Source organism: Cinclus cinclus, chromosome 5 (assembly GCF_963662255.1).
Source record: "Cinclus cinclus chromosome 5, bCinCin1.1, whole genome shotgun sequence".
Classification (NCBI taxonomy): domain Eukaryota; kingdom Metazoa; phylum Chordata; class Aves; order Passeriformes; family Cinclidae; genus Cinclus; species Cinclus cinclus.
The window spans coordinates 1,956,880-1,969,991 of NC_085050.1; the positions used below are offsets into that span (position 1 = coordinate 1,956,880).

At 54.4% G+C, this 13,112-nt stretch overlaps 1 protein-coding gene across 4 annotated transcripts in view; it reads right to left on the reverse strand.

The window, feature by feature from the left end:
* Window positions 1-13,112, reverse strand: part of DCTN1 (dynactin subunit 1) — a 50,878-nt gene that overhangs the window by 36,406 nt on the left and 1,360 nt on the right. For 3 of the 4 annotated variants that reach the window (XM_062493914.1, XM_062493916.1, XM_062493915.1), the window contains one exon: window positions 2,564-2,809. In XM_062493914.1, the coding sequence (XP_062349898.1) occupies window positions 2,564-2,791 (228 nt within the window). In that variant the 5' untranslated portion in view covers window positions 2,792-2,809. Of the gene's footprint in view, window positions 1-2,313; window positions 2,474-2,563; window positions 2,810-13,112 lie in introns of those variants that run through there. The other variant, XM_062493917.1, reaches the window with a different exon arrangement.

Consider the following 13,112-nt stretch of genomic DNA (forward strand, 5'->3'; position numbering starts at 1 on the left):
CACACAGTCCTTATTCCCATTGGGATCACAGAATATTCACACAAGCAATGAGGAAAGTCAAAGCTCTGGATCTGACAGCCTGGAATATCCATACCAGATTCAGGGATTTCTCTTTGTGAACTATTTTTGGATGCATTTTTGCTGGATAAACATGGAAAATGAGGTTGGAAGGGGTTAGATCCCTGAGAGAGAACCATCCTTGTGCCTCGGATCAACACTTCCAAAATTGTTCCTGCAGGAATTTGCCTGCTCCACACCACTTCCCATCTGTGAGCTCAGCTTAAAAATCAAAATAACCTGGGAAGCTGTCAGACAGGAATTCTATTTTGGGAAGATTCCCAACACCAGGAATGATGAAAATTGAATTAAAAGCCACAAAGAGACCAAGGAAAAAGTTATGGAAAGGAAATCATGACACCTGCAGCCATGCAGGGTGGGAATTCCGAGTGGTCTGGGGGTTTCCCAGCAGGAACAGCCTAGGAGGGAATTCCAGAGCTACTGGAGTGGCTGGGGACAGGCATAGAGCAGGGCTGGATCCAGAGTGACACTGGGAACTACCACCACAGACTGGGCACATGGTGGCCACTGAGCTCCTCTGCCCAGCAGGAGCTGAAAGCCAGCTCCAGGTGATGCCAAATTCAGGGATTTCCACACATCAGAAAAGGAACGGCCATGCTTGGAATTGCCAGCCCAGGCAGAATCAGGGAATCCTGGAATGGCTTGGGTGGGAAAGGACCTTAAATCCCACCCAGTGCCACCCCTGCCATGGACAGGGACACTTTCCAGTGTGCCAGGGTGCTCCAAGTCCCATCCCAGCTAACCCTGGACACTGCCAGGGATGGGGGATGCATCCAGCCCCATCCAGAGCCTTGTGCCCAGCACCCTCTGCCCCCCCCTGCCCCTGCCCAGAGGTGCCAGGGGTGGGGTCCCCCCTGTCTCTGTGCCCCCCAGGTGGGAGCTTGGGGACACTGGGGACCCTCCCTGTGCCTCAGGATCAGCTCTGGACCTGCTGGGACAGCCCTGCACCCACGGCTTTGCCCTGGGACAGAGGATTTAAGGGATTTGGGGAATTTGGGGGCTGTTTACCTGTCCTGCTTCCCGTCTCTGCTCCAGGTGTGTCCCGATCCATTCCCCAGCTCTGGAATTTGGGGTGGGGCTTGAGCATCACCCGCTGCACACCCAGCCCAGAGGACGAGGTGACAAAAAAGGGGAATGGCTTCCCGCTGGGAAAGGGGAGATTCGGGTGGGATATCGGGAAGGAATTCCTGGCTGTGAGGGTGAGGAGGGGCTGGGCTGGAATTCCCAGATTTGCTGTGGCTACCCCTGGATCCCTGGCAGTGTCCAAGGCCAGGCTGGATTGGATGGGGCTTGGAGCAGCCTGGGACAGTGGAAAGTGTCCCTGACTGTCCAGGGGTGGCACTGGGGGTACTTTGAGGTCCCTCCTGGTCCTGCAGACCCAACTTTTTCCACATAAATCCCTCAAAGCCTCTCCCAGCTGGAAGGAGAGGCCAAGAGAGACGGACAAAGGAGCCGGGTGCATGTGTCCAGTTTTAATGTGGGGAACTGGGAGTGTGGCAGAACAATATTTAGGAAATCTCCATGGTGATCCCAGGAAAGGAACAGAGCTCCATCCAGCAATTCCTACAAACCAACAGCGTTTGGGTTGGATAAAAACATGAAAAGCTTCCTGGTGAGTTTGCCTCCAGCTCTGGTGGGTTCAGCTCCCTGTGTTTATCCCATTACTTAAAGGATGGGGATCATTTTCCCTCATCCTGCCTCAAGCTAGTGACAAAGGGACTGAAGAAGTGAGTGGCTGGACTCCTCCTAAAGGTGTTTTCCAACCTCAGTGACTCCTGGAACCTCTCCTGGATGAGTCACTGCTGTAGCCTCTGACTATGCATGAACCAAAGGCCCTTCCAATGGACGGGACAGCAGATGCTGGGATGGACCCCAGGATCCAAATGTCCTCATTTTGTGCACGGCTTTCCTCTGTCCTCCAATCCCAAGGTCCTGGCAATGAGAGGCCATGGGGTGGGACACAAACCAGCTCTTTTTTTGCCAGGGAGAGGACAGGAGCTGGTTGGGAGGCTCCGGTGTCACCTCTCTACCCTTGGAAGGTGACACAGGGAATTAACCTGGAGGATGTTTGCTCTGGAGGGAGCTCCTGGCTCCTGCTGCAGCACACAAGCAGCAAATCTCAGCAGCTACACCCACACCATGTGTTTTATCTCCTTCCAGGTCAAAATTCCTTGGATCTGCTTTCAGGTAAACATCTGAGATCAATCCCAAACTCCACCTGAAGATCAATCCCACCTGCTGAAGGTGGTAAATACAGGACAGCACCAGGCTGGACACTTCACCGGGAAGCAGAATGGAACAACTGGGAATTCACCACGCTGTTTTCATTCCAGAACCTCAAGGAGTGTGCAGAGGGTGAAATTCCACCTGGGTTTGGAATGTGCTGCTCCCTCCCCTGTGAAGACAGATTCCCAAAACCCCCAGGGCTGTTTCCCTTTATTTTACGACCGAGCCACGATCCCGAGGATCCTGAGATCCCACTCACCTGGGACTGCCTCACGAAGATGCCGTGGTTCTCCTCGCAGGTGAAGTATTTCCTGCCCTGCACCGTGCCGTCGTTCTTGCCCTTGGCCTCATCCAGGATGACCCCAACCCATTTGCCCGTGGCAAACAGGGTGGCCCCCACGTAGGCCACGGTGCCACGGTGCCCCTTGCCGATGACCTCCACACGGGAGCCCACCTTGAGGGGCTTGCTGCCGCCATCAGCGCTCATCCTGGGCGTGCTGGAGGCCTGGAGAACAGGGAAAAGCATGGGATGGACACAAGGGTTGGATATTGGGATGGTTCATCTCCCTCTGCCCCCATTTGCCTCCTCCACCCCTTTTTATTTTGGGGAATTCCTTCCGCTCCCGAACAGGAGCCACAAACCACGGCACAGCCACCACTGATGGCTCACACACCTGATTTATCCCCTTTTATAATATTTTTATAAGCCTTGAGGGGGAAAAAAAAAAAAACACAAGAGCAGCACAGCTGGTCAGCTTTAACCAACTTGTGCTCTCTCTTTTCCCACTTGATCAGCATTCCCGTGGTTTAATTCTGTGCCCAGGAGCAGACAGGCTGTTTGGGACACAGGTCATTGTCCCATCCCTTCACACTGTCGGGATCTGGTGGACCCCGTGCCCAGACTTGGGGTATCCCACCTTGGAATGTGGGTGGGAAAGTCCAGCAGCTTTCCAGGTGGGATTGCTATTATCCACGAGAGAGGAAATGGCTTCAGGTTGTGCCAGGGGTGGTTTAGATTGGATATTGGGAAAATTCCTCCTAGGAAGGGCTCTCCAGCCCAGGGCAGTGGTGGAGTCCCCACCCCGGGAGGGATTTAAAACCTCAACAATTTCATGATCCTGTCATAAACATTACATCCATATTTATATTGCAGCAGGCACCAGGACACTCCAAGTGTGACATCCCGGGATGCACCTGGGTTCAGGTGGGGCTACTCAGGTGATTGATGCTCTTGGAGCAGCTATGAGGTGATGGATGTGAGGAACTCCATGGATACTGGAGAACCTCAGGATTACTGAAATCACATGGAAATTTGTTGGGATACATCCCCAATGCCTCCTGCACTGCGATCAGCCTGAGTAAAACAAATTAATCGTGGAATTCTGGAAAGGTTTGGGTGGGAAGGAACCTTAAAGCCCATCCTGTGCCAGCCCCTGCCATAGGCAGGGACACCTTCCACTGTCCCAGGTGGATCCAACCCCAATGTCCATCCTGCCCTTGGACACTTCCAGGGATCCAGGAGCAGCCACAGCTTCTCTGGGCACCCTGTGCAGGGCCTGCCCACCCTCCCAGCCAGGAATTCCTTCCCAATCTCCCCTTTTCCAATGGGAAGCCATTCCCTGTGTCCTGTCACTCCAAGCCCACATCCAAAGCCCCTCTCCAGATCTTCTGCAGATCCTCAAAACCCTCACACCTTTCAACCCCACTTCTTCTATCCCAGAGGGGACAGGGATGTTCCTTCCCTGTCCTGCTCAGCTCCATCTTCCCGCTCATCCCAATCTCCCAGCAAACCCCAAAACGGGACCAGTTTGGCACGTCCCCCACCCCATGTGTCACTGGTTTTGGTCATTGTGCAGAAATGTGGCATTTTGGTTGCTCTGGGCCTGGCTCCAGCCAAAGAATCTGCTCTTTATCCCAGGAAAACAGAGCCTCTTTCACCCAGAAGGTCTGGGAAAGCCCTATAGACAAACCCCAGGACACCACAGGGACATTCAGGGAATCCTCAGCCTGTGGGAGAGCCCAGGAGACTTTGGAAGCTCCTGGAATCCTAGCAAACCACCCCCTTCCCTTGCACATCACTTCCCAAGGCTGGAATGCAGAGTGAACCCACCAAGTTTGGGGTTTGGTGACAAAAACCAGGGATGCGGGCTTTCCCACAAGCCTCAATTCCAGGTTTCATCCAAACACAACTGACAGAAATCAAATGTCACAAAATAATCTTATATTAAGACCCAAAATCCATCAAACAGCAAAGAAACCCTAGACCTCAAAGGAAAAATTGAAGCTCCAGACCCAAATATCTCCCAAAGTTCTGGGAGCAACATCCTGTGAGCACCTGGAAAATCGTGTCCCGGGTGTTACGGGAAAGGAGAGCAGAACATAAAGAAAACAAGAAAAGGAAAACTCCCAAAAAAGGAAAATCCCAAATCCCCAGTAAATAGGAAGGTTCCTGGAGCAGGAGCTTTTATGCCTCCTGCTGTCCATTTGGCACCTGCAGCCAGGTAAGATCTGCTGGATGCGACACATTCCAAGCCCTGGGGGTACCTCTGGCAGTGGGAAGCCATTCCCTGTGTCCTGTCCCTCCATGCCTTGTCCCCAGTCCCTCTCCAGGTCTCCTGGAGCCCCTTCAGGCCCTGCAAGGGGCTCTGAGCTCTCCCTGGAGCCTTCCCTTCTCCAGGGGAACATTCCCAGCTCTCCCAGCCTGTCCCTGACGGACATTTGCCAACCAGCACTAATTTAATGGAAACTTTTCCCAAGACTTTCACACTTGGGAAAAGAAGGAGAGCCTAGAATGAATCTCCTCCACCCCCATCTCATCCCTCAGGACCAGGCACTGAGTCTCCACTTCCCATTTCCAGTTAATCAGAAATCAAAGTTCATCAGGTGTGTGGGACACCTGGAAGCTCAAACCTAATGGATAAATCCCCAATTGGAATTTCCACGAAGATTCAACCCGACGTGATTAATCCAGGTTACACAAGAGAAAGAAATGTCTCAGCTAAAAAGCAGGTGGGGTGGGCATTCCAATATCCCAACCTGGCCTGTGGCCAGGGATCTGGTGGCCATCCCAGGAGAGATGGACACATCTGTGGTCACACCTCCTGGCCGTGGTGACAATCCCTGAGGGACAAACATGGGGTCAGCCATCCCTGGGGACACCACAGCACAGCGGCTGGTGACACAGCCCAGAATTTCCTCAGCTTCCCAGGCCAGCTCCTCGTGGATCCCCTCAGTCCTAGGAATGGGGGGTATGAACAGTGAAGGAAGAAGATGGAGGAGCAGAACTCTGGGAAGCCACACAGGAAGAGAGAAGGGCTGAGGCCACTCACAGTGACAGCCCTGTCACCGCTCAGCCTGGAAGGGGAATAAGCTCCTCAATCCCAGTAAATGAGAAATCCAGGGATTCACAGTGAAGGCAGTGGGAGATCTGAGCAGGGCACAGGGCAAGTGCTGGGAATGGGGCAGTGAAAGGAACAACCAGGAACGCCGAACCTCTGGAGCAGCCACCAGCCCAGGAGGAGCCTGTCCCACATCCCAGAGCTCCCATCTCGCTCCAGGGACACCAGGTGAGGGACAAGCACGTGGTTGTGCTGCCACCACCACCAGAGACTGCTCCTCACAACTTCCTGCCTGGCACCGCTCCGAAATCCAGCATTTTCCCGCTTTCCCCCCTTTTTGAAGCGTGATAAGACATCCACAGCCTGTCTGCTCTGCTATGAGAAGGTCCTAGTGGCAAGGCACTGAAAACAGGATGAACTCACAGAGATTTGGGTCACCCCCCGTGCTCCAGCTAAACCAGAGGGTTTCAGTGTTCTGCTCTATCCCAGCGGATCACCCCAGGAATATTCAGTGTGTTCCTCCAGGAGTGCCTCCCCCACGCAGCTGAGACTGATGGAGCCTCAAACTGCCATTCAAAGCTCAGATCAAAAGTTTCGGGAGAATCCCGAGCAGCCAACTCTGACAAGATCCAAATTCCAGGCACGGCCCACAAAGCTGGAAGAGGGAAAGACTTGGGAAGAATTCCGGGTTTAAGCCTGGTCAGCACCGAGTCAGGATCACCCTGGGATTGAGGTGACACCAGGATGTGGCACTGGGATGAAGTCCTCACCACCATGGTGGCACTGGATTCCAGGCTGACAAAATGGGAGGGTGTGGGTGTCTCTGGACATCAGGAGCAGCATCCCCAAAACCCAGAAGGGAGATGGCCGGGGTGGCCAGTGGCTCCAGCCCCAGGAAGGGCCAGCACAGCCGTGGTCCCTGCAGTGCCCATTCCAAAATCCATGTGAGCCTAACAGGGATAATCTACTCACAGTGCTGTCCTGGGACCCTCAAAATCCCCAGGATACCCACATCTCCATCAGCCCTCGGAGCCTTCCCTGTGCCCTCATCCCCTTGGAACCCCCAGAACCCCCCCCAGGCTGTCGTGACAGAGCTGTCACAACTCAGGTTGGAATTCCAGCCCCTTCCTCCTGCTCCCCCATGGAAAACAGGGAGGTTTGGGGGGCAGGTGTGGGGCTCCAGACCTGCACAGACACACACTCACACCCTGCCAGGGTGGGCAAAAAAGGCTCCAGGCTGGGAAGTTTCCCCCAGCAATCAAATCCCTTTGGCCACAGCCCAAATCCCACCAGCTCCGGGCCTGGTATATCCCATAGCAGGCAGGACACGATGCCCACAGAGGATCTGGGGGTCCCGTGGAGAGGTGGGAAGGGTCTTCCCTCCCCACTTCCATCCTGGAGCCGCTGCCAAGTCGGCACAGCCAGGCCTGAACGCGCTGGCAGTGCCCGGCAGGGTCTGGGACACAATGTCACCGTGGTGGCCACGCAGGGACACAGCGACAGGGAGAGAAACTCCCGGGAAAGGCCTGGCCTGAGTCCGGGGGGGGCCGCTGGCACCGCACAGCACAGCCCAGGGGTAGCTGCAATACGGAAAAACCTGGAAGCGCTTGCCAGGCCCGCGGAAGGAAGCTCAGCATCGCTCCGTGCCGCCCGGAGGGAGGGGAGCCCGCGGCAGGCAGCAAAACACGCCGGGATCTTTGTGCTGAGCAGCCCCGGCAAGGCTATGCCAGAGCCAGGGAAGAGGCTGAAGCGGAGCCGGGGTAATTAATGGCAGTAATGAATTAGGGTAATCACCCCCACGGGCAGCTAACTCCGGCCAAAAGACACGGCCTTGGTGCGAACCGGAGCATCCACCTCCCCTCCCGGCATTATTGTCAGCAGAGAGAGAGGTGCCAGCCACATTCCGGGGATACGGGAGCACAACCGAGATTTCCCTACAAAACCCAGCTATTTTCGCTGAGACAGCGTCGCGATCTGTCGCGATAGGAGCTGTTGAGTCAGCCCTCCCACCCACCCACCCCCCCCTTACCCGGCCGGCCGTGTGCCTCCTGCCCTGGGCCATGCTGCTGCGCTCCAGAGATTCCCGATTTGCAACCGGCAGCTCTCTCCCCCAGCTCACAGCCGGCAGCATCCAGCGGCGCTTCCCAGCGTCCCGGCCGATCCCAGCATCCCCGAGCCCCCCCCCCCCTCCCCTCCCCCGAAGCTCTGCCGGGCGGTACAAGAGGGGAGGGAAGCCCTTTTCTGGGCGAGGATGCTCCGAGGGAGGGATACAGAGAATTCCAGCGCTGCCGATGGAGCCACTCTGCGCCAGTGCCGCTCCAGACTTGTCACGGCGCCGGAGGCTCGCTGGGTCCTAAAGCTCCCCGCAGGAGGAGGTACCGGGCCACTCCAGGCCTCCTCTTGCTCGCCCTGTGGTGGCCACTAGGCAGGGATACCCCAAATTTCCCCCGCACGGCGCCCGCCGTGACCCCAGCCAAGGTTTGCCCCACTTGCTCTTCCCTTCATGGAGAATTTTGAGGAAAAACAACGCCCTTGGAGCGGGGGTTTGTCCCAAATCCCCGGGAGCAGCACCCGTGGGGTGGATGGAGGCCAAGGGGTTAATTACGGGCAGCTTGAATGATCGCTAATTGTCCTGCTCCTGGCTGTGACAGGTGACACTGTGTCCCATTGTTCCTGGCCGAGCTGACAGATCCCAAATAAACGCCCTCACCCCTCTTCTGGGCACTGTTCCCGGTGCTATTCAGGCTAACAAGGGGATTTGGGAGTCACCAGGACTGGCCACTGCCCCACATTCCAAGCCCGGGATCCCAAAACATGGAAGCACCCCCAAAAACACAGAATATCCCGAGCTGGAAGGGAGCCACAGAATCACGGATCCAACTCCTTCCCAATTACAACAATCCCACTCTGTCCCTGAGAGCGTTGTTCAAACATTCCTGGAGCTCTGGCAGCCTCAGGGAAGGAGCTTTAACAACGCACAACTGGGATAAACAACACAAAACCCAGCTGGAATCTGGGAATTTCTCACTGGGACCACTAGGATCTCAACCAGAGTAACCTCAGTTATTGAACCTGCTGGTCATAGGAGCTCCAGCTGCTTCCCCTCTCCATGCTGGTTTAAAGGAAACTTTACACACACAGAATTCTCCAAAAACCTACAAAGAGGATGAGCTCCTTCCATTCAGCCTCAGATTCTAAACCAGTTTAGAAGATTTAGAAAATCTGAATTATTTTATCCACAGAAGGAGAAACCTTCTCCACCACTGGAAGCTCACCTTGCTTCCCTGCCAGAATCTGGGAGCAAATATCACCTCTGTCACCTATTTAAGGACTCACGGAATGGTTTGGATAGGAAGAAACCTTAAATCCCAACAATTCCAACCCCTGCCATGGGCAGGGACACCTTCCACTAGCTCAGGTTGTTCCAAGCCCTGTCCAGCCTGGCCTTGGACACTTCCAGGGACCCAGGGGCAACCTCAGCTTCTCGGGACAACTTGCGCAACCAGCTCCCTCAGAGAGAAGGATTTCTGCCTAATTCCTAAATTCTGAAAGATTTCTGCTCTTCCTCTCTCTTGCAGGGTCCTCCTCTGGAATCCTGGCTGATCCCAGAGCCAGGGAGCAGCCAGGAGGGGAACAAGAGCCATGGACACAAACACTTGGAAGGTGCTCAGCACACAGAGCGACGGCGGGGGCTGTGCTCCAAGGAGAGGCTGGAATGCCAAGAGGGAACTCAAATTCAAGAAAGCTTCCTCTAAGTGCAAGGAAAACTGGGAAACAGGCATGGAATTTCAGCAGGAATTCACATGGGAGGAAGGGTGAGCTCTGGGAGCACCCCCTCAGAGGATGGGAACTCCCCACTGCTCTTCCCACAGAGCTCTGGGAACAGCAGGACAAGCCCAAAACCAGGAAAACACCAGGGAATACCAGACAGGCTTTGCTCCCAGGTGGAGCAGAAGAGCAGTTGTTAATTTCAAAAGAAAATTATGAACGTCACATGGCTCCTTCTCCTCCTCCTCAGTCAGTTTTCTGTGTTAAACTGAAGCACAAAAGAGTTTTTTCCACACAAATACAATTTGATGGGATGGTTTGGGATGGGGGGGGGGGGGACATCAAAACCCACCCAGAGCCACCCCCTTCCATGGGCAGGGACACCTTCCACTATCCCAGGTTGCTCCAAGCCCCATCCAACCTGGCCTGGAACATTTCCAGGGATTCAGGGGCAGCCACAGCTTCTCTGGGAAACCTGTGTTGAAAATCATAGAATCAGCTTTAAGACGGAAAAGCTTTTTTTAAAGTCATGGATATCCCACTGGCACCTCCTGGGATATCCCGTTCCCTAACACAACAAAATCACAAGCACCACTCATCATCACCTGTTTTATTTACTACTTGGATCTGGGATGAAAATGAATCCCTGAGGGACAGAATCCTAGGAAATCTTGAGCTGGGAAAGATCCACAAGGATCCTGAGCTTAAGCACCAAGCTGAAGTAGGGCAGGAGCTTTTTAAGTGCCTAAATTAAGGGGATATGGGAAATTTTGGTAATTAAAGTTCTGTGAGATGATCCAGAGCCCTGTGGGAAAACCCCAACCTCCAAGAGGGCTTTGGCTGCTCCACCCTCACCACAATCTATGGATGTGGGGCCAAACCTGCTCTGTACAAAGGAGAATAATCCCAATTTTCCCCCAGACTTGGGCACTGCCATGTTGGGATGAAGTGATGCTCCAGCTGAAAAAATCCCCAAGATAATAAACAATCCTGGAACCTCCAGGAACTTCCCTTTTCCAGGGAAACACACCCAAAATCTGATTAAACCTCTGAAATAAATTTCTTGGTGCACTGAGCAAGGATGGGACAGGCACAGGGGACACCTGGCACAGAAAGCAGGACCCCATCCCAGCCCCATCCCAGGTATTTTGGGATTTATCAGGAACATCACATACCACAGGCACTGCCTTGTGCTACCACTGCTGCTCAGCACATCTCCAGAGCTGTGGGATGTACTGGGATGGACACTGGGATGGACACTGGGATGGAGCAGCCCAGAGCATCCTCAGGGTCACACCTGGCTGGGGCTGGAGCAATCCTCGCTCTCCTGGGAGGAAGTACACGGTGTCACAGAGCTCCAGAGATTCCCAGTGCCATCCATGCCACTTCCCAGAGATTCCCAGGCCATGGATTCTCCCACAGACCACCCCAGTCATCGCTCTGCAGGATCCACACAGATTTCCTGCTGCCCAAACTCTCTCTCTAATTCTTCATCAGAGAGAAAAGAACTGCAGAAATATCCTCCCTCAACCTCCAGGCTTTTCCCTGGGATCTGGGATACAAGCCAGCCCCTGCTGAGCAGCTGGAACACCCCCAGTTCAGGGAGCATGAGGAAGAGGGAGGTTAAAAATCTTCAGAAACTCCCAGTGTTTATCCAGCAGGAGCAATATTCCAACTTATTGCATTTTGATATATTATTTACACACATCTCCTGGTGAAATTCCTCCACAAAGCTGATTCTGGGGTTGGGAACAGCTTGAGTTTGTCAGGAAACTGAGTTCAGGAGAGAAAACCTAAACTAGTATTTGGGGTTTGTTCTTTAATGAGTCAAAATAAACCCAGACCGAGTTTAAGACTTCTTTTAATTCCCCTCCAAGCCCTGAACAGTCCCAGGGGAGGGGACCCCAAAAGTCCCCCTGCAGAGGGAAATCAGAATCCTGGAGTCATGGAATGGTTTGGGTTGGAAGGGACCTCAAAGTTCATCCAGTGCTACCCCCTTCCACTGTCCCAGGTGGATCCAACCTGCCCTTGGACACTGCCAGGGATCCAGGGGCAGCCACAGCAAATCTGGGAATTCCAGCCCAGCCCCTCCCCACCCTCCCAGGCAGGAATTCCTTCCCAAGATCCCAGCCCAGTGTCCCCTTTCCCAGTGGGAAGCCATTCCTATTGTCCTGTCCCTCCAGCCCTTGTCCAAAGTCCCCCTCTGCAGAGCTGGACCAGCTCCTCCCAAATTAGGGACATCCACCCCCCAAAATGAGGCCACCCAGCCAGCTCGCTTGGGAATAACACAAACTGGAGGGGGGGAAACGGTGTCACCTACTGGGACCTCACACCAATTTCCATGGAACTCTGGCATGGCTTAGGGTGAAAATTCCTCAGAGACCAAGTCCAACCATTCCCCCAGCACTGCCCAGGCCACCAGCGTCCACATCCCCAAGTGCCACACCCACAGGGCTGTTAAATCCCTCCAGCGACGGAGAATTAACCACCGCCAGGGCTGGACAACCCTTTCCACGAAGGAATTTTCCCAATATCCAACCCGAACCCGAGACTGTTCCCTCTCATCCGTTCTCCGCCAGCAGAACCCGACCCTTCCCGCCTCCTGTCAGGGAATTGTGCAGAATCAGAAGGTCCCTCCCAATCCACTTTTTCCCCCCTCGGGACCTCATTCCAGGTGATGCCGGCGCTAGGACCCGGAGCTGGAGCCTGCGCCCTGCACGGCTGCACCACCGCAGCCCCCGCAGCCCCCTCCTTCCCACCCCCGACCCCGCGGGATCATCCCGGGCATCCCGGCATTCCCGGCTCCGCCGTGGGATCGAGGATGCTCCGTAGCCACAGCAACGTCCGGACACTGCCGAGGATGCAGCGGGAGGTCAGTGGATTTCAGCTCATCCCCATCTCCCACACCCCGCGGGATTCCCGGCTGATTCCAACTGGGATCATTCCCAGGAAAAGCTGATTTAACCGCTCGGTCCTCGGGGAATGGGAGCGACAGAGCTGCTCGTTCCATGCGGGACATCGCTAAGATGCCGGAGTAGAAATCCCTGGATTTCCACCCTCCCAAACACCCTCGGATCTTGCTCCGAGCAATCCTCAGCTTTAAACTTTATTCCCTCGTTCCTTATGGAATTCCTGATCAGTCCCTTTCTCTCAGAGGGCTGGTAAATGAGGGCATGGAGCGTGGGGGGGGGTTGGGGAAGAATATCCAGGGCTGCAAGTCATTCCATAATCCACAAACCCCAATCCATCAAAGCCCAAATCCCTCCAAAAAAACCCAATCCATCAAAACCCCAATCCCTGGAAAACCTGGGAGCAGAGCTCTCTGCACCATGCCAAGGGAACAATCCAGCTGTGGCACGCAGTTCCCACATCCCTGCCATCCTCACCACCCATGCCCTTCCCTGTTTTCCATTCTTTACGCATTTGCCTCTGGAAAACTCAGGAATAGGTGTGAAAACCCTCCCAAAATTTTGCTTCAGCGGTTCCTGGGTGGGATTTGAGGCTCTGGAGAATCAGCACAACGTGACAACCCCAGAATCCAGACACTCCCTACACTGAAATCCATTAAAACTCCTCCTTTTCCCCCTTAAATACACCGAAGGAATTTAATCCTTGTGTTTATTCCCAAAGCCACCATGCAGCTCCGCGTTTGGGAATGGAGGGAGAAAGGAAAGAACGAAGGAATCGCTCCAAGGTCACCTG